Here is a 22,277-nt window from a genome sequence, read left to right on the forward strand (position 1 = left end):
TATAGATCTTTAGAAAACTCTTAGGTCACTGCTTATTTAGGGTTATTACTTTTGGACAATTAATGGAAGGTTGTTGTTTATACTTTTTAAAGAATAAGAACAATGGGGATTAAACATTAAATTAAAAGTTCCAAAACCTAGATGTTTTATCTAAAGGTTTTTGACTTGAGAGATTTATTTTTTGTCTTCTTCAAACACTAGAAAGATATGTATATGTATATACTTGGGATAGAACTGCTTCTCTTTTTGTTAAGGTTCTCCTTATGCTCTGTGAAGCTGTGCCCTTGAATGTCTCTGTTTCTCTTTCATGACTTCTCATCCGCTCCCGTCCCGCCCGCCCCCCCCCCCCCACTCACGCAGGGCAGGTTGATGTAGTGGGGAGCACACAAGCTTTGGCGTTAGACCTTGGTTTGACAGTCTGGCTCTACTCCGTAAGAATTGTGGCTGGTATAATATCTGCACCAATATAAAATGGTATAGAAGACATTTAGTAAGTCTTTTCCTTCTTTTCCCACCTTTTCCCTTTTCGGAGGGGGTGTCCTCAATCCACTTATCCTTTTTGTTCCAACCCTTCTCCCTCTTCCACCTTCTCTAACTGTGTAGATGATTCCCTTCTAGATGTCTTTCTAATGTTGAATTTTCTCTTCAGTTTGCTCACTATCCAGTTTTTTGCTGAATAGCTCAATCAGCATATCTCTTCTGTATCTCAAACTCACCTTAAACAGAATCACTCATTATTTCCCCACAAAGCTGGTTTGTCATCCTGACTTTCCTGTTTCTGTTTCTCTGAAATGTTACTTCTTTCTGTGCCCTCTTTTTATTCTGCTTTAAGACCCTGAGTGCCATTATGAGCCATAGTTATAGGCAGGAGCAGTCTGCATCCTTTAGACATGGAAGGGAGGGAGACATTGAGAACCCTTGTTCTCCTGGAGTCCCTTTGATGATCTCCTTTGAGAGGCAGCACAGCGTGGATGTCGAGGCAGTGGCTTCTGGAGCCAGATTGCCTTGGTTTTTATCCCAGATCTAACACTTTCTGTGTGACTCAGGGTAAGCTGCTTAGCCTCTCCGTGCCTCACCTGTAAAACTTCATAGGACTGATGGACAGAGTAAATGAAAAAACAGCACTTGTTTTTAAAGTACCTGTGTTTAGAACAGTACTTATTAGTGGTTTAATAATTGCTGATTATAGTTATCTAATATTCTGCTGCCTCTGAAGTGAGACATTAGATATGGCAGTTCTTTGCTTAAGGAATTTTAGGGGCTTCCCTGTTGCCTCCTGTAAAAACCATTTTCTGTATGTCAAGAGGGCTGTCCCTGGAGGTGATCATCATGTATGAGTTAGAGTTTGCAAGTAGACACTGAACAAGTAGGGAAATTGTAGAGGAAATTCATCTGAATTTGAGTTTGAAACAAATACTCTCCCAACCTCAATTTTATTTCTGTAATTTCTCAACACAGCCTCCCATCCCTGCCTTATCCTTTCAGATGTATTAGGCTCCAGCCAAATCAGCTATTCTCCAAATGTGCCCCACGCTGTCGGGCTTTTTCTTCGTACCTTTGCCTTGCTCTCCTCAGAATGATAGAATGACTCCTGACGTATTTCAGAAGTAAGCCCCTCCCTCAAGGTTCAGCTCATATACCATGTCTTTCATGAAGCCCTTTTTTGTTTTTTCTCTTACGTTCTACTCCACTTTCCTTCCTCTGGACTCTCATATCACTATTTGTGATTCTTATCACAAATTATATTACTTATTTGTAAATTTGTAAGCTTGATAAGCAAAGATTTTGTCTTATTGTTTTCTATTCCCAGTGACCTGTAAGACCTTGCACCATAATAAAATGCTCTGTACTTGTTTGAATAATTTTTGTTCAATCATAAATATGTGAAAAGGTACCGTAAAATGTAAAATATTCTGAAGTTTACGTATTCCAACCTCAATCCCTGACTCAGGGCGGACTATGTTCTCAACATTGGCTGCAGGACTAGGAGCAAACTCTCACTAGCCCATCATTCTACCATCTGCTGGGTTACCCAATCAAAAATAGTTCAATTCTCTTACAGAAAATACTCTGGGATTGTTAATTATTTTTTAATAGTTTGGATATTAAACAAATGCTCAAAGTTAATTAAGGTACTTAGGGATAGAGATTCATTTTAGTTCCTGGGAACATGGTGGCCGCAGCCTCCGCTACTGCTTCGGCAGCGAAGGTCAGCATCGAGGGCAGCCGGCACCTGACGGCATGACCGACCCGAGCTGACTTCTCTTGGATTTGGCTGCAGATTTATAGATCTTCTGCGCTGTGTACAGGCACAATGTTGAAAATGTTCTAGCCCACAGATCGGAGCTCGGTCCTGGCGAAGTCTGCAGAGGAGGCGCTGCCGCCGCCACCAGAGGAGTGGCTGTCTATTCTCTTTCCCGCGGCGAAAGTGCGGAGCTGCTCTGGCTTGGCCCATGGGGGAGCCCCGGGAGCCGCAGGATTTCTCTGTGACAATCATTTTGTGCCCTGAAACCAGAGCCTTCCCTTTGCTCAACACTACAGTGGAGGTCAAGATGGCGGAAGAGGAGAGCTGCCTGCCGCTTTTCCGCCACGAGTAGAAGCAGCCTGAGGCCCGCGCCAGATGCAGCTGTAGCAGAATCGGCGCAAAGGAACGGCTTTGAAAGGGTGTCTTTACCCTGCCGAGAACCGGGAATCTTCCCCCAACCCGCGCAGGCGACCCGCCAGTGTGCCACGGCTGGCGTCACAGCCGCAGCTGCAGACGTGGAAACATGAGGCCTGAGCCAGCGTGTGTCACCCCGGGCTGCAGCGGTTACCGGGGCTTCTGACCCCCACCCCCACACGTCGTCCCTGGAGTGGGAAGTGAATCAACCTGCAGCCGAGACAGGGAGGCATCCAGCGGAGAGGCAGAAGCTCCGCGGAGACCACACGCCCTGCGGGGCCAACACTGCCTGATCCAACAGGTAGGCTTCACCGCCACCACCCGGCTTCATTACCAGCCCAGCCCAGAGTGCACAGAGCAGGGAGTTGACCGGCAGGGGAGGCGGGAACTCCACAGGGTCCACGCTGCTGCCGCACAATCCAGCAGCAGGTAGGCTTCACCGCTGCCACCCGGCTCCATCCCAAGCCCGGCCCAGTGCGCACAGAGCAGGGAGACATCCTGCAGGGGAAGGGGAAGCTCTGCAGGGGAAGGGGAAGCTCTGCAGAGACCACACACTCTGCGGTGCCTCAGTGCATCCCAGCAGCCCGGACCAGAGCACACAGAACAGGGAGTCACTGAGGTAGCCGTACCAAATTGGCAACCACAGCAACATCTTAGTCAGTCAATAGTGTCAAACCTGTGGACTGTGAAACCCCCTGCCACAATGAATAAACATCAAAGAAAAGATAACAGAAATACGAAAATCAAGAAAGTACACCACCAAAAGATAATAAATCTCAAGCTCTAGATCCTATAGAACAAGAAGCCCTTGAAATGACTGACAAGGAATTTCGAGCGATAATTCTAAGGAAACTGAGTGAGATACAAGAAAACTCAGCTAGACGTCATGATGAAACGAGGAAAAGTATACAGGACCTGAAAGAGGAAATGTACAAGGAAATCAATGCCCTGAAAAAAAATGTAGCAGAACTTGCTGAACTGAAAAAGTTATTCAGCGAAATAAAAAACACAACGGAGAGTTTAACCAACAGGCTTGTGGAAGTTGAAGAGAGAACCTCTGAACTTGAAGATGGGCTGTTTGAAATAACACAAGCAGACAAAAAGAAAGAAAAAAGAATCAAAGGCATTGAAGAAAATCTGAGAGAGATATCAGACAACCTTAAGCGCTCAAATATCCGAGTCATGGGTATTCCAGAAGGGGAGGAAAAAGGAGATTGCATTGAAAACATATTCAACAAAATAGTGGCAGAAAACTTCCCAGGTATAGGAAAAATCACAGATCTTCAGATCCAGGAAGCTCAACGATCTCCAAACGTATCCAACCCAAAAAGGTCTTCTCCAAGACATGTTATAGTCAAAATGGCAAAAGTCAAAGACAAAGAGAGAATCTTAAAAGCTGCAAGAGAGAAGCATCAAATCACCTATAAGGGAGCCCCAATCAGGCTAACATCAGACTTTTCATCACAAACCCTAAAAGCCAGAAAGGAATGGGATGATATATTCAAAATACTAAAAGACAGAGATTGTCAGCCAGGAATACTCTACCCTGCAAGGCTATTCTTCCGAAATGAAGGGCAAATAGTATATTTCTCAGACAAACAAAAACTGTGGGAGTTCACTACCACACGACCACCCTTACAAGAAATCCTCAAGGGAGTACTGGGTTTGGTTCCTGAAAAATAACTACCACTGCCATAAAAACCCAAGAAAAATCAAAACCCACTAGTATAATAAAAATGGCATTCATGAAGAGAAAACAAACAAACAAAAACAGGATACAAAATCAACACGCAAAAATCAGTAGCATTTCTATTCTCCAATAGTGAACATGCAGAACAAGAAATCAAGAAAGCCTGCCCATTTACAATAGCCACCAAAAAAATAAAATACTTGGGAATCGAGTTAACCAAGGGTGTGAAAAATCTCTATAATGAGAACTACAAACCACTGCTGAGAGAAATTAGAGAGGATACAAGAAGATGGAAAGATATCCCATGCTCTTGAATTGGAAGAATCAACATAGTGAAAATGTCCATACTACCCAAAGTGATATACAAATTCAATGCAATCCCCATCAAAATTCCAAAGACATTTTTCTCAGAAATGGAAAGAACTATCCAGACATTTATATGGAATAACAAAAGACCACGTGTAGCCAAAGCAACGCTGAGCAAAAAAAATAAAGCTGGAGGCATAACACTACCTGACTTTAAACTATACTACAAAGCTATAATAACCAAAACAGTATGGTACTGGCATAAAAACAGACACACTGATCAATGGAATAGAATAGAGAATCCAGAAATCAATCCACACACCTACAGCCATCTGATCTTTGACAAAGGCACCAAGCCTATACACTGGGGAAGAGACTGCCTCTTTAGCAAATGGTGCTGGGAGAACTGGATCTCAATATGCAGGAGAATGAAACTAGGCCCACACCTTTCACCATACACTAAAGTCAACTCAAAATGGATTAAAGAATTAAATATACACCCTGAAACAATAAAACTTCTTAAAGAAAACATAGGAGAGACACTTCAGGAAATAGGACTGGACACAGACTTCATGAATACGACCCCTCAAGCACGGGCAACAAAAGGGATAATAAACAAATGGGATTATATCAAACTAAAGAGCTTCTGCACAGCAAAAGAAACAATTAACAGAGTTAAAAGACAACCAACAGAGTGGGAGAAAATATTTGCAAAATATACATCTGACAAAGGATTAATATCCAGAATATACAAGGAACTCAAACAACTTTACAAGAAAAAGCGAGCAACCCAATTAAAAAATGGGCAAAAGAGCTAAATAGGCATTTCTCTAAGGAAGATATACAAATGGCCAACAGACATATGAAAAAAATGCTCAACATCACTCAGCATCCGGGAAATGCAAATCAAAACTACACTGAGATACCATCTCACCCCAGTTAGGATGGCTAAAACCCAAAAGACTCTGAACGATAAATGCTGGTGAGGTTGCGGAGAAAAAGGAACTCTCATACATTGTTGGTGGGACTGCAAAATGGTGCAGCCTCATGGAAAATGGTATGGAGGTTCCTCAAACAATTGCAGATAGATCTGCCATATGACCCAGCTATCCCACTACTGGGAATATACCCAGAGGAATGGAAATCATCAGTCGAAGGTATACCTGTTCCCCAATGTTCATTGCAGCACTCTTTACAATAGCCAAGAGTTGGAACCAGCCCAAATGTCCATCATCGGATGAGTGGATACGGAAAATGTGGTATATCTACACAGTGGAATACTACTCAGCTATAAAAACGAATGAAATACTGCCATTTGCAACAACATGGATGGACCTTGAGAGAATTATATTAAGTGAAACAAGTCAGGCACAGAAAGAGAAATACCACATGTTCTCACTTATTGGTGGGAGCTAAAAATAAATAAATAAATTCACACACAAAAACCGGGAGGCAGGGGGGAAGAAGACATAACAACTACAGTTCCTTGAAGTTGATACGACAAGCAAACAGAAAGGACATTGTTGGGAGGGAGGGGGGTGAGGGAGGAGGGAGGGAGGTTTCGGTAATGGGCCACAATAATCAACCACATTGTATATCGACAAAATAAAATTAAGGAAAAAAAAAAAACACAAAACTTGAAAGTGGTGTAGGCACATGATAAAAATAAAATAATTCTCTCTCTCAAAAAAAAAAAAAAGAAAAAATGGTACTTAGGGATATAACATCTTTATTATGCAGAGATTTTCCGTGTTATATTTGTTATAAAGGAATTTTTATTGGTTGAAGGATGGGGAAGGCCATAGTAATTTTATGTTGGAACTAGACTGTTCTTTTCTCATTTATTTAAAAAATAAAAAATGACAATTTTTAGGCCATTTAAGGCCATTTTGTTTTTTGTTTTTTTTTTTTTTTTTTTTTTGTCGTTTTTTCGTGACCGGCACTCAGCCAGTGAGTGCACCGGTCATTCCTATATAGGATCCGAACCCGCGGCAGGAGCATCGCAGCGCTCCCAGCGCAGCACTCTACCGAGTGCGCCACGGGCTCGGCCCAAGGCCATTTTGTTTTTTTATATCAAAATAAACCCATAAAAGAAACCTTCACAAAGGTATTAGATTTGCTTATTATTTAATTACCTCAAATAAATCTAGATGCCATAGACTTCTTATAATTGCTTTTTGAGACTTCCTCTTTATAAAACCTTTTTTTGAAAAGATCCTTCCCATCTCTTCACCCCCACCCTAACCCCCCCATTGTCCCGCGCAACCGTCTCGCCAGCAAGAACGACGCGGCACACACAGGATCCTTCTGCAGTAAAGCTTTAATGCGTCTTGAGAGGCAGAGCACAAGCTTATCGGGGCGGAGACCCTAAGTACAGAAACCCGTTCCCTTTTATAGAAAAGCGTCCCTCGCCTAGGACGTGTCCCTCTCTGACTGGCGGTCGTGCATCAGCCCAGATGACGCCACGGGAGAGGCAGAGACTAGAGGTGGGGAAATTCCCAGCACATGCGCTCTAGACTTGTTTTTGCCGATTGTCAGTGTCGGCCGGCGCCATCTTGTAATGGCGATTACGGTGTAACGTGGGCAGCTCCCCACATCTCCCCCTTTCTTATTACATTAAGAGGCTGGAGCAAGCTCATTGGCCACAACATATCTAGCCAGTAGTCCTGTCTTAGGTCGACCCACCTCAGGCCGTGACCTTACCCGTCAAAGGTTAACCCTATCGCCACCAGGCACCATGTCTTAGGTCGGCACACGTCTGGGGGGAAGTTGCCCGTCTCTGGATCTACTGGAGCGGACTCTGAATTGTGAATTGTGGGCCAGCACGAGCCAGGGCGAACCCCACTGACCAGTTTTCACGGAGGCCAGCCGAAAAGAGGGGGGGGGACTAGTCTTTGAGCATAGATAGCCAAATATCGGGATTGGCTCCTTGCTCCAGAGCCACAAGTGCTTGGGCAACGACCACCTTGTCTCTTTGTGTTTGGGCTTTCAGCCTACAGACCAGCCAAAGAAGGAACACTAGTCCACAGCAGAGGGCCGCCCCAAACAATCCCACCCCCACCCATTCCTTGAAATGTGACATAGCAGTTGTGATCCAGGAGGACAATCCAGCTGCAAAAGAGGCATCCACTCTTGTCGAATTCACAGCCACGATGGCAGAGCGCAGGTCCCGCATCAGGCCGTCAAAGTCTCCTGTCCAGTTTCCTAAAAGATACTCAGACAAGCGATGAGACAAGTTTGCTGCCCTGGTATAATTTTCATATTGGATGCTAGTTACACATAATCCTGAATATTTCCATTGACATCCCAGTTGTGCAATTTGCCATAGAACCTCTATTTGTTCTTGGACTAAATCTACCCTTTGATTGACCACCATCAATCCTCCCCTTAACTGAGAATTTATTGCAGTTTGTGTGTTCAGGGCCTGGGCCACAGAAGAAGATAGTTTTAAAAACACATAAATCAAAAGGCTTAGTTTCATCAATGCGCTGCAACTGAGCATTTTGTAAGGCACTTTCAACGACCTGTAAGGCTTGATCTGCTGCAGGAGTTAATACTCTCGGGGAGGAGATATGAGAGTCCCCTTCCAATACGTCAAACAGAGGTTTTAACTCAGCAGAGGGGATTTTTAAAAATGGTCTCAGCCAATTTATATCTCCCAATAACTTTTGAAAATCATTTAAAGTATGTAAATGATCTCTACGAATCTGTAATTTTTGAGGGACTATTTTATCAGGATGAATAACCGATCCCAAAAACAAGCCAATTCCAGTAACTTGGACCTTTTCTGTAGCAATGTGAAGTCCCCATTGCTCTAATGTCTTGAGCAAAATTGGATATGCCCTCTGTAGAGTCTCTAGATGTTTGTGGCACATTAAAACGTCATCCATATAATGTATCAAAAGCAAGGATGGAAATTGTTTTCTAATAGGTTCAAGGGCTAATTGGACATATAACTGACACATGGTAGGGCTATTAGCCATGCCCTGAGGCAAGACCTTCCATTGAAATCTTATCAGGCTCAGAGTAAACTCAACAGGGGCATGGACCCGTCCTCCCTCGGAAGTCTCAAAGACCGGAAAGGTCATGGTCAGTCTTTTCCTCACCCTTTCAGGGATCAGCGAGAAGGCGGATGAGCGTGACGCATAGGGAGGCGGCGCCGGAGGCGTCGCCGTGGGCGGCGGCCGCGTTAACCTTTCTGCGTCACTTCTCCAATATTCATCAGGGTGATATCTCTCTTCCTCATATCTAGCCGCTTCTTCCTCTAGTTCTGACTCATCACTAAGACCGAGGGAATCAGAGCCCGAATCCCCTAAGTTTAGGGCTCCCAGCTCCTTCAGGGGATAGAGGCTGTCCCTTTTTTCCTGAAAATCACTTGGGCGCTGACTTTCTCCCTCGTTAGCAGACTCGCCGGGAGGGCCCTTTTTCTTTTTCACTCCCTTGTCAGCAGACTTACCGGGAGGGCCGTTTACCTTTTTGGAGACGTCTCTCCTTTTGCGGGTACCCATCCTCTCACTCCGTTCAGTTTCTGACATGCTGTCCTGCACTTCCTCTAGGGTGTTTTGTCCTTCTAACACCACCGGCTGACAACCCTCATCCTCCAAACAATTTTTGACAAATTTCCAAATTGTCTTGGTGCCCATACGCAGATCCCCTTCAGCGTACTTGCGATCAAGGTCTTTACCCAATTTGTTCCAAGAGCCCAAGTTTAAGGAGCCGGAACAAGCAAACCACGGGGCTACGCGATCGATCTCTTTCACAAAATTCCTGAGTACACGGTCCCCCACTGTTATGCCACGTTACTTCAATACTGTTTTTAACGCAGCAACTATGGATTGTGTGGATCCCATGGTTTCCAGGCAGAAACGTGTAGCTCTCTTATCTACGAGAGACTAACGCACGAATCGAAAGTGAAATGGCGCGCGGCTCTCTTATTTACGAGAGGCTCACGCAACCTAGGGTGCAGCTGCCTACGTACGTCAGTCTGACCACACCCGTAAGCCCCATCCACACAATCAGCGGCAGACCACCTCAGGAAAACTTGCAAACACAACTTTCTACGGAAGTGACAGACCCAACCCTAAGTCAAGGACAAGCATGCCTCTCTGAACTTACCTCCCTGCAGTTCTGAATCCTTCCTGTCACCAGGGGGTCTCCGAAGGTGCTGACGATGTAAACGTTTCCCGGGTTTCGGCACCAGATGTCCGGCGCAACCGTCTCGCCAGCAAGAACGACGCGGCACACACAGGATCCTTCTGCAGTAAAGCTTTAATGCGTCTTGAGAGGCAGAGCACAAGCTTATCGGGGCGGAGACCCTAAGTACAGAAACCCGTTCCCGTTTATAGAAAAGCGTCCCTCGCCTAGGACGTGTCCCTCTCTGACTGGCGGTCGTGCATCAGCCCAGATGACGCCACGGGAGAGGCAGAGACTAGAGGTGGGGAAATTCCCAGCACATGCGCTCTAGACTTGTTTTTGCCGATTGTCAGTGTCGGCCGGCGCCATCTTGTAATGGCGATTACGGTGTAACGTGGGCAGCTCCCCACACCCCATATGAAGCCTTTTTACGTGGTCACAGGGCTTTTTAAGGAAGATTGTAGACCACTGTTCAGAGGATTTCTGGCAGTTTGCCTTCAGAACTACACAAGGCTGCCCGTACTAACCTTCCACGTGTTATCACAGATCCTTGACCTAATAAGACAGCTTTGTTCATATAGGAAACCTTTCAAAAATATGTGCTAGTGAAATTTATCATTTAGGGTGGTGGGTGGTGGTTGTTTTTGTCTAACTGGAAACAAATTACAAAAGCAAAGTTTTTTTAAAAATCTTTAAACTGCTATGGTAAAAGGCCCATCAGCATTGTTATACACACAGCCTATCTTCAACAGGTGTCCATTAAAACCCATTTCACATGGACTTTATTAGACAGGTCTATCAAGTTGTATTATCATCTTATTCTGTACATAAAGCTACCTATTTTAAGAGTTTGAGCTAATAAAATAAGTAAACTGTAAGCTAATGCAAGTATTATCCATTTATTTTCAGGCAGTTTTTAGTCTTTTAATTCTCTTTATTTAAAAAACAAACACCTGAAATTCACACCTGAGGGTTCAGAATGTGAATTAACAAAGGATTTATTAAAGAATTTAAACTTTTTTTGGTTAATTCCCAGTAAGTAGTATTGATGTGACTGGCTATAAGTGGATTTGGTCTGTTCTTGTAACCTTTCTTCAGTTTTAAAGAATGTACAGGTTTCATATTTTCATTAGTGGTTTTCTAAAGTCAGTATAGGTTCATCTGTAAAATTAGATCATTTCCTTTGAGCTAAAGATCTGTATAAAACAAATAGGAAATTTTACAAATTCTTCTATAGTGTTGAAATGGTAAGGATTTTCACATAAGAGAATTTTATAACTTCTTCAGGCCCTTTTGAGGAAAAGAATCAAATCTCTGTCAGAAATTCTGATTGAAATGGTCTTGGGCATAAGAATGAGATATTGTTTGCTTTCTGTTTTCACTTCCTAATACAGTTAGCACATGGTTATTAAATGTTTGATGAATAAGAAATGCTCAGTAGAGACTGTTCTCTTAATCATGCAGATGAATTGCAAAAAAAAAAAATTTAGACTTTACAAAACAGGGTTGTTTTGAGAACAGTAAGTGATAACTTTCCATTTATTTTTGTTGTGTACCCCTGGGAAAAGTCTTGTCCTAGAAGTTTCCAGTTACCAAATTTCTCCCTTCCTCCCTTCTATCCTTCCAAGCAGGAGACTGTTTATTAGGATATAGTAGGGCCAAATGACAGCAGAACAAATAGAATGTAGAAATATGTGACTGAGGCACAGTAAGAATTTCCTTATGTGGTGATAAGGTGGACCCTTGAAAGCTTATAGGGCCTGTCCCCAGCATGATAATATGAAAGATAGTTAGCCCATTATTAGGGATACCTCTTACCTGGTGGACTTAGCAAATACCTGGTGGACTTAACAACGACCGGTATTGACCTGTACTGAACTTTGGGTGTCTTCTGCAAGGAACCAGGTAGGCCATGGGAGCTGTGACCACTTATCAGTATCTTCTGAGCTTTCATGTATCCTTTGAACTCTCATGTGCTGGTTTGGTAGAAGGCCAAACAGAAAGCAATCTTAATGAAATATAAGTTATTGTTTTCATTAACTCTCAGACCTAGCCCACCCTGTGAGTTCTGACCTGGGTCAGGGGACCACTGCCTGTCTCTCCCTCTTCTCCCGCAGGTGTTCTCATGGTCTGTGCAGTGAGAGCTATTCCTCTGAGACCTTGGGCAGTGTGCTTACTGGGAAGCCAGTGAATTGAGTCAGGTCTCCCCATGTTATCCCACCAAGCCCTTGCCCTGGTCTTACTGCATTTCTTGTTGTCAGAGGGAGGAGTTTGCTTCTTACTGGTCCAGGTTTCCCAAGGCTGTCATATAAGAAGCAAAATACAACAAAATACTAAAATAAAACAAAACCAAAACCTATCATTTTTATGGTCAGCAGTTGCTGATTAGTGTTCTTACTTTCTTTAAAAACAATTTAAAAAAATAATCTATTACAGAAGCAGTACATATGCATTGTAGAAAACTAGAAAACTCAAACTAGCAATAAGAAAAGCATCACATTTTCACCATCACTAATTACACCTTGGTATGTATCTTATTTTCTCTGTGTGAACATGGGTATCACAAACACACAAAATGTAAGTATAAATTATGTGTGTGTGTGTGTATATATATATATATATTAAACCAGAATGAGATCATATATAGTAGTATGTAGTGTTTGTAACCTTTGTAAAGTTGATAATCCTTAAATTTTCATCTCACCTAATATCCAGACCAATTTTATTTATTTACTTATTCATTTTATTTTAATTTTTTGGTAGCTGTAGAATTCCTGTCTTCTGGATTCGTCTGGTTATTTCTTTGTGGTATTGTTTAAGTTGTTCCTCTGTTCTCTGTATATCCTGTAAATTGGAAATTATACCAAAAAGCTTAATGTACACAAATTGAATATTTTGTGTAAGAAGATACCATAGTTGATATTTATATTTCATGTACATCACATCAGAAGACAATATCTGGTCAACCTACTGTTACAGATCAAAATGACCCCTGGGTTAGGTTTATGACAGTCTTCTGCCTCCTCTATACTGTATGTTTTCTCCTGTGACCAGAAAGTCATCTGTCTGGTATTAATTTAGCACCACTAACCATTCACCTAATCATTTAGCACTAGTTAATAATCCTTGCTTGAATCAATAATGTTATTCCTTCCACATTTACTGACTTGGCTTTCTTCTATAAAGTAGTACCTTTCTTCATCAACTGGAGCTAAGTAGATGTCTAATTCTTTCTCTTTAACTGCTGGTTTTCGAAGTAAGAAGTTGTTTTATAGCTGCGTCAAATAGTGACTAATGAGTTTTCCTGTCTTTGTTTTTTTTTTCGGTGGTATTATGGACCCATGGATGTCCATCAGTTCAGTGTGATTTAACCCACTAGAGTGTTTTGTCTCTCTTTGTGCTTAAAGTTGTCACCTCTTGGGAGCCCATTCAAGCTGTTTCTCTGTCTACCTCATTAATATTTGAAAGTTTTCTTGCTTTTGAATGTTGCTAATTCTATCACATATGTCATTACTGGCTCAACTTCAATTGATTGGTTTTTCTCTTCATTATGGGTTATATTTTCCTACTTTTTTAATGCCTGGTAATTTTTTGTTGGGTGATAGTTGTTATGATTTTTGCCTTGTTATATACTAGACATGTTTACATTCCTATAAATGTTTTTGAGTTTTGTTCTGGGGATGTGCTTAAGTTACTTTGAAACAGTTTAATTCTTCCAGGTTTTATTTTTAAGCTTTTGTAAGTGGGACCAGAGGAACATTTAGTGATATATTTGCCCCTTGACTGAAGCAAAACATTCTTTAGTACTTTACCCAGTGCCCCATGAATTATGAGGTTTTCCGTTCTGTCTGGTAGAGACAGCCCTGTGTGAGGGATTGTTCTCTTATTCCTTTGATGTAGTTCTTTCCCCGACTTTGTGAGTTTCCTCACATGAAGTCCTGATCAGTACTGAGCTTCTCAGCTGGGGTACCCTCCACAGATCTCCAGAGCTCTTTCTGTACAGCTCTCTTCTTTATTACTTTGCCCCAGACTCCTAGCTCTGTCTCCTGAAATCACAGAGACCGCTGGGCTTTGTATGAATTCTTCATCCTTGATCTGTGGCCTGGAGACTTTCTCCAAGAAATAAACTGGGGCAGTTGTAGGGCTTACCTTGTTTGTTTCCTGTATCTCTGGATCACTGCCATTCATTGCCTGGTGTCCAGTGATTTGAAAACATATTTTGTCCTTTTTTTACTTTTAAGTGGGAATATAAACTTGATCCCTCTTACTACTACATCTTGAGTGTCTACTTTGTGTATTAATTGATTTGCGAAACTAAGTTTAATTATATCTGTGAAGTGGGAATAATACTACCACTTATTTCAAGAGAGAGTTGTATCTGAAAAGTACATTCTCATAATGCCATATAAATGTCAATTGCCTACTGGACAACTGTGGAGCTGGAATTTGAAACCTGGGAATTGGGCTCCAAAGTTGTCCTCCTAACAGTGATGCTGTAGTTTGGTCCTTGATTGGCTCCATGGAAGCGTATCAGTTGCCTCCTGTCACAGAGGCTGCCTGGTGTGCCGGCAGAACCTTAGGGCACCCAGCAGCAGGCACTCACTTCTGCTCCTGAGCTCACAGCCTGGCTGGGCTTTTCCGTTGCTCACAGCTGGGCTCGGTAGGACTCACTTTGGGTTCTGTGGTTAGTTTCAAGGTGCCTTAGGTGCCCGTGCTCAGCTTGACTGGTCTTTCACATTGCTAGTGCCTTTGAAAGCAAAAGGTTCAAAATCTTAACATTTTTAAAAGCTTAGCTGTATTTTTCTCTGAAGATTGTTTTATTGGCTCCATGACTTGCATGATATTTGGTCCATTCCATCTGTGCTGCTTATAATTATTTTTAGTGCTTCAGTGATACCAAGGAACAGACTTCAGAAAACGCAGGGTATTGAAGGTAATTCAGTACTACACAGTTGGGGCTTTTTGCATGTAATGTTTGTGAGTGAGTGGCATGCTAGCATTTTCTGGTGAATTTAGCCCTGCCATGAGTTTGCTGTTTTTAGTTAAAAGCTTTGGCATGCTCTTTTCACCCCTGTTCACTGAGCACCTTTTCTATTTTAAGGTGGATATTTGGGCTCAGATGGGTTGTATTGAAAGTCTCAGCCAGTCACCACCTTCTTCGTCTTCTCCTTCTCCTTCTTCTTCCATAAATAAGGTAAATTTCAATCTTGAATGCAAGAGGAAACAAACATTTAACAACCCCTAAAAGTAATCTTTTTTTCCCACATGAGGTGATTGTTTCAGGTAAAGTATCCTATGAAAGCTCTTCTTGGGGTATGGAAGCATAGAATGTGGACTGTATAGGAATGCGAAAGGTCACTGGGCTTTACACCTTGGAGGCCTTTTAGCTGAGACTTTCACTGAGAGCTGATTGATGGATTTATCCCATGGGCAATGAGCTCTAATGAAGGGTTTTTAATTCTGTGGTTGACAGTGAGTCAGGAGGAGCTTGGTGCATAAAGGGACAGAAAAGGAGACGATGAAGCATTGCTCAGTAGAAATGAGAGGGTGAAAGGTGGAAGAAAGGTATACAGAGGCACCTCAGAGTTTGAAACTCAGTGAAGGAATGGAATGGATTTTTGTGTGAACTAATGTCTGCAGTTGAGAGAAAAAAAGGGTTATTGGCATTGAGAGTGAAGAAGTCAGAGGCTGGAAGATCCTTAAACCAGATCATTGTAACCCAGTTTGCTACAATAGGGGTGAGGTTTTGCAAAAACCAAGATCTCAGTATTTAACACAGAAAATGTGTGTGCCGAAAGCCCCCCAAATTAGGAGTTGCTGCTGACCTTTATTGTGAAACATTTCTGTCTTCGTCCTCCCTCTTTTACGTATCTGTAGGAAACAGATCTTTGGCTAGAACAAAAAATATTTTAAGTGCCTATTATCATTTATTCAATTAAAAGCTTCTCTATTAATATGGCCTGGATTAAAACCATTTGGAAATATAACTGTATGATCTTTTCCTGTGTAGCACAAACTAGTAGGTGCACTACTCAGATGGGGATTTACTCAAAGAACTGCCAGTCTTTCTTCTTTTCTCTGTACTTCAGATGAGCCCCCATATACTAAGATAACCTCTACTGAACGCATACTGTGTGCCAGGTATTATGTTAAGTGCTTTGTATACATTATGTCATTTAATCCCTACAAAACCCCTACGAGGAAGATAATGTTATTATAGCCATTTTATAAGGTGGAAACTAAGAGAAGTATAGTAAATTGCCCACATCTACAGAGCTAGTAAGTGGTGAAGCTGGGACTCAGACCTAATAGACAGGCTTTAGAGTTTGAGTTCTACTGCCATACTCATGTGAAATTCCTTGGATCAGATTCTAACAGTTTCATAAAAGGATTTAAAAACCACCCAGTGGGCCAATATTCTTCTCTTTGCCCCTTCTGACCCCATATTACATGTGGGTAATACGTGTGCTTTTCCCACGGCTGTCGTGCACTGCAGCGTGCAGCATGCTTACCGTCACTCCCACCTCGTGGCCTTCTGACTCCATTCTGTGTCCTCTGGCTCTACAGTCAGGTACAAGCCAGTCTGCTTTCTCAAGAAACTTAGCTAATGCTGTAAATCCTTCCAGTGGATATGTTAGAGTAAGTCTCCTGATATAATGCCAGGTAAATGTATTTCTCTATTTGTCTTAGGAGGATAAGATAACTTTTAAATTTAGAGTATTAAGTCAGCAAATATGTGGAATATATTGCTCCTGGCACTTATTTAATTTAATTGGGATGGGGGTTAGGAAAAGAGTCAGATATAATCAGCTAGGTATTGTACAAGGCAGATTAAAATGTGTTTGTCATAGAGGTCCAAGCAAATGTGCTTTGGGAGTGTATTCATTTAATAAATACTTAATATACTGAGCACTTACTGTTTGCCAGGCCCCATCTTCACAGGCATTAGGAGATGACAGCTGACCCCAATGGACACAGCCCTTTCTGAGTCCCTGTGTCCCTTCTGATAGGGCTCAGAAGACAGAGGGATTGTTTCTAACAAATTTTGCTGAATTTCCCAACATTTTGTTAAAATTTCAAGCATAGAAAAGTCAAACAAATTTCATAGAGAATAATCATACACCTGCCTTCTAGATTTTACCATTAACATTATACTTTTCTTGCTTTCTCCTTTCTCACACATCTGTCCATCCCCCTGCCAATTCATCTCTGCCTATCTGCATCTTCCAACTTTTCCATAGTAAGTTGATACCACTTTCATAACTCAGAAGGTGTTATTTTAAGAGTATGATAGTGTCACATGCTAAAAATCATTTTTCCATGGTCATATGCTAAAAATCACTTATGCTGTGATCAACTACAGTATGTTATTTTCCTAGAAAAGACTTAGGTCAGTATACACAAGGAAAATCTGATTTCCTCCTTTGAGAAATAACGATAATGTTATGAGGGTTAGATGTCTGGCAGAGTAATATGTATTTCATATAAATTATCAAGAACATCACATTTAAAATATTTGAGTCCTTGCCACTTTATGCAAGGTGTTTTGAGAATCTTTGGAGGGATATGCTTTTAAATAAAACAGCTTATGTCCCTGATTTACTAGTGGGACTGACTACCTGATATGCAAATAATTGTAACAAAGGACTGACTTTGGGAGAATCTAGAAGGCCCTAGGTATCAGCAAGCAGACCCTGGGAGCCAGAGTCCATTAGGTGGTGGGGTAGGACTGTGACAGAGATGAAGAAAAGGCTCTGCATGCAGATAGAGTATAGCAAGGGAAAAGGCAGAGAAGTAGAAAAGTTTGGGAAAATGTGTGGAGTTTGAATTTTTAGAGTGAGGGTTAGTGGCGGATAATGAGAATGGGGAATGCAGTGGAAGGAAAAATTAGGACATACGCTGCAAAAATACTTGGTCGATGGACTGAGGAGCTCGGAATTTATTCCATGGTCAGTGGGATCTGATGAAGGGTTTTTAATGATGCGCGGCTGACAGTGAGTCAGGAGGAGCTTTGTACAATAAAGGATGGGAAAAGAAAGAGGATGAAGAAGTGGCTTAGTAGAAAGGAAGAGGCAGGAAAGAGGGAAGAAAAGTATTGAAGGCTCCTCTAATTTGAAACCTTAGCCAAGTTACAGAGTGGGTTTTTAGTGTGATCAACTGTCTGCAGTTAAGGGACAGAAGGGTTTTGTGTTGAGAGCAAAGTCAGAGACTTGAGTATGGGAAGAGTAAGTTCCAGGAGAGACGGATCCAGACAGACTGTGTGAGCTGGGTACTAGTTACCGAGAGGAGAGGAAGGGCCCTGCAGGTCAGCAGAAGGTCATCTGCAAGAGAGAGCGTCCAAGGTCCATGACAGAAGAGACTTCCAGTTGGTCGAGTTTCAGAAGACTTCTTATCAGCAGGAGTCAGGATGAAACAAGGTAGAGGTAATGTTCCAGGAAAAAAAAATAAAGATAGAGAGAAAGAAACATACCTACAAGGATTTCATAACCTGGGTTCAGAGCTAGGGTCATATATGTAACCAAATAACATAATTATTACAAGCCTATCAATGGTAAATAAAGTAATTTTCAAAGGACCATCGTGTTGTTTCTGTCCTAATTAAATGGATTTTAACTTTTTGAGGATATTTGCTGTGAATAGGTCATCTCCAATTTTCTTCCCCATCTTGATGAAAACTCTTCCTAGCCAGTTTGCTAATAACTCTTAAAGCCTTCTTGTTGGGGCCGGGCAGAACCTCACTCCTCTGTTCCCGTTTACAGCCTGCTGTTCCTTTGCAGTTTATTTCACTTGACTCCTAGCAGTCTTCCTGACTCTGAGTCAGGCTGCCTGCACGGCTAGGAAGAGAGAGAGCTGAGTTCCAAGCCGGGCAGCCTGACTGTGGGGCCCTCAGCATTCCACCGTCACTGTCAGTAGTATATGGAAATCATGCTGAATCCGCTAGACAAATTATTGTCTGTATTTGTCATCTTTAGTATCCCAAACTTCTCTACTTTTTGAAGTTTTTATTCAAAAAACAAAACCTCATAATTTAGAGTTTGGAGGACATGGAGTATTTATTGCTGAATAAAATTCGTCCCTTAAAGACAGCTGTGGAAGGAAAAGTTTCTCTTAACTGGTGTGATTGTCAGACTCTCAGCATGATCGCTTTCATTTCCAGTGTCCCCTAGAGTGACTTGAGGATCCATCTCCAAAGCCAAGTGTCCCCATGTAAGCTATGTATTTGAGAAGTCCACAATCTTGTGAATGAAACATTTTTCTGCTATTAATATTTGACTTAAAGTCACGAGTCATTTTTTTCCTTAAAAGTATATGGGGTGTTATAATCCTACTTCCACATGTAAAGCATATGCTCTGTTCTCGCGCATCTGGCACAAGACAGTCGGCTTCACCACTGTCACCTGGTGAAGAGCAAGGACAGACCAGCCACTAGAGCAATCTAAACATTAGAGAGGTACGTTAGACAGTTTGGGTAATTTTCTCGTAAGTCTCTCTCTCTCTTTTTTTTTTTTAGCCAACACTTTTATGTTTTTTATATGAGAAAGAAGACTTGAATAAAGGGGGAAACTTGCTATCCCATGTTCTTAAACAGATTCAATACTGAATTTGTGGGGAGAAAGAAGGCACTATTAGTTTTCCCTGAATTTATCAGTAAACTAAGTTGATTCAAATGAAAATCAACCCATTTTTAAACTTGACATTCTAATGGGAGAGTACAAATTGGTTTAGTTTAAAAATGTTAAGCTGATGCCAAAGTTCATGTGTAAAAATAAAGATAAGAGATATTATGCTAAAGTATCAGTGGTTTTTCTAGGCTCCAAAGTAGCGTGGTGTTGGTACAAATTCGTCATAGATCACTAGGAAACAGTAGAGCCCAGAAATAGGCTGGAATCCAATAGATAATAAAAGTGACATCTCACATCAGTGGGGAAAAGATGGATTATCCTTTAAATTGTGTTCGGGCAATAGACTGAGTATAAGAAAAAATTAAGCTGGATCCCTATATAGTTTCTTACACCTGAAGTAGTAAATTCCAGACAAATTGAAGATTTAAATGTTAAAAAAAAAATCAAGCCAACAAAAAACCAAAAGACTGTGTTTGCCTCAGGGGTAGGGATGTGGGACAGGGTTGAGAGACAGGCTGTATGCCATGTATTGCTTGTTCAAAAATTTTATTTACCATATTAATAATTAAACTATAAAATTACTCAAAGGAATAATGGGAGAAAAATATTTTTAAAATAATTTTAGGGTATGATAGCTCCCTTTTATGCAAGACAGAACCCCTCAGCATGTAAGTAGGAGTGCAGAAATTTGGGAATTAATTACTTTGGAAAGCTATTTGACAAAATCCATCAATTCTAAATGCACTATCTTCTTAGCCCAACTATTTTTCTTCTGGGAATTTCTCATAGATCTATTGGTTGCCTGGGAAAACAAGGTAGTGCACGGCGGTATTATTTACTTACCAAAATACTAAAACAAGATAAACGAACATCAGCATATGCTGGTTAAGTTATGGGAAATAAGTACAATGGAATTCTGTGGAGACATGTAGAAGAGTGTTATGTCCATACATGTTGACATACCTTGAAAAATGTTTTATGCTGTTAAGTGAGGGAAAAAAAAATGTATGGAGCAGAAAGTATGATTTGGGCCCATTCATGTGTTTAAAAACAAAAAGAATCTCAATGCATGGGATGTTCAGTAGATATATATAAGGAATTTATTCATATCTTTAAACAAAAATTGTGGGAGATCATTGCTTTGGACTGAGCTCCTGGCAATAGGCCCTAGCAGACCCAGACCAAACCAAAATGGAGTCACTCATGCTAAATGTCACATAAACAGAAAGTTTAAGAAAGCAGATAGGTTCCCCAAACAGACCAGTTTGTCCTGAAAACAGGAGATTACAGTCTACCTGAGTCAATGTAATTTCCATAGTCCCCTTCACTTTAACCCTTACAAAAAAAAAAAAAAACCTGAAGTAACCTGATGTTAACCAATCAGTGTTTTTTCTATTGCTCTGTTTCCACCTTACAAAATCCACTGTTCTGCTTGGTGGGAGCTCTCATTCTATTTTGTAGAATGGAGGCTGTCCCAGTCACAAATAAAAACCAATTAGATGTATAAATTTGTACTGACTTTTGACAGTAGTAGTTGTTTTGAAAGAATGGCTGTCATCTTTAGGTGGTAGGCATATTTTTTAACTCGCATATTCATTTATTATGCTTGAATTTTTTTTATTGTGCATGTATTACTTTTTCAAATAAAAATAAAAACCTCCTTAAAAATACAAAAAATTCCTATAAAGCAGCTAAGGTGAATGAAACAAGTCCTCATTATCAGCATGTATAATCTCAAAAACATAATGTTGAGTGAAAAAAAAACTTGCAAAGCCATACATGCAGTATAACATTCTTTAGGTCAATCTTAAAAGTATAAAATAATTGTTATTTATGAATGTGTACATATGCAATGGAAGTATTAAAACACACATGGGAGTGAATACAGGGTTCAGAAAAGTAGTTATTTCGGGGGAGGAAGAGGAAAAAGAGGGCTTCAGTTGTGTTTAATAGCTAATTTACTACTGTTTTCAAAGTTCCTAAGTAAATATGACAAAATGTAAACGTTAGTAAAATCAGGTTGATGCTGCTTTTTGTGCTTTCTTACGTGTTTGAAAAAAATTATTTAAATTTAAAATTGTTTTAAATAAATTTCTGTTGATTTTTTTCCCAGCACTCCTATTGTATTCAGTTGTGTCAGTTCATTACTGAATTGAGTCATGGTTTGCAGAGTCACAGATATTCTTTCCTTTTTTTACCCTTCTCAACAGGTCAGCAGTGGCAATGACCCCTGGTCAGCCTGGAGTGCTTCCAAATCTGGGAACTGGGAGAGCTCGGATGGCTGGGGGGCCAGGCCAGAAGGGGCTGGGGCCCAGAGAAATGCTCCCAACAACTGGGACACTGCCTTCGGCCACCCCCAGGCCTACCAAGGACCAGGTGAGGAGGGTCTCCTGCCCCACCCGTGAGTGACTGGGTGTGAGAGACAGGAAAAAACAAACTGCTTTGGCTACTCCCACACTCAACACAACACAGAACAGCAGACAACAGCTGGGTGTCCTACAATTTAACTCAATCCTGAGACTATCTACCTGGAGTCAGATCCAGGGGTCCCCAGGGTTTGATTAATCAAACCTCTTCAGGTTTGATTAATTTGCTAGAGCAGCTCACAGAGCTCAGGGAAACGCTTTACTTACAATTGCCAATTTATAACAAAGGATAATTTAAAGGACACAAATGAACAGCCAGATGAAGAGGTGCACAGGGTGAGGTATTGGGGTACAGGTGTGGAGCGTCCATCCCCTCTCCAGGTGTGCCGCTCTCCAGGATCCTTTGCAGCTATCAGGAAGTACATTCAAACCCTGTAGTTCAGGGATTTGTATGGAGGCCTCATCACATTAGGCATGATCGATTATTCATTCAGTGTCCA

At 41.4% G+C, this 22,277-nt stretch overlaps 1 protein-coding gene across 2 annotated transcripts in view; it reads left to right on the forward strand.

Annotated features, from left to right (window-relative positions):
* Positions 1-22,277, forward strand: part of SNX9 (sorting nexin 9) — a 118,309-nt gene that overhangs the window by 56,582 nt on the left and 39,450 nt on the right. The window contains exons 5-6 of one of the 2 annotated variants that reach the window (XM_063096665.1): positions 14,890-14,982; positions 21,622-21,787. In XM_063096665.1, coding sequence (XP_062952735.1) covers positions 14,890-14,982; positions 21,622-21,787 — 259 coding nt within the window. The remainder of the gene's footprint in view (positions 1-14,889; positions 14,983-21,621; positions 21,788-22,277) is intronic. The other variant, XM_063096666.1, reaches the window with a different exon arrangement.

This window comes from Cynocephalus volans, chromosome 5, assembly GCF_027409185.1.
Source record: "Cynocephalus volans isolate mCynVol1 chromosome 5, mCynVol1.pri, whole genome shotgun sequence".
NCBI lineage: Eukaryota > Metazoa > Chordata > Mammalia > Dermoptera > Cynocephalidae > Cynocephalus > Cynocephalus volans.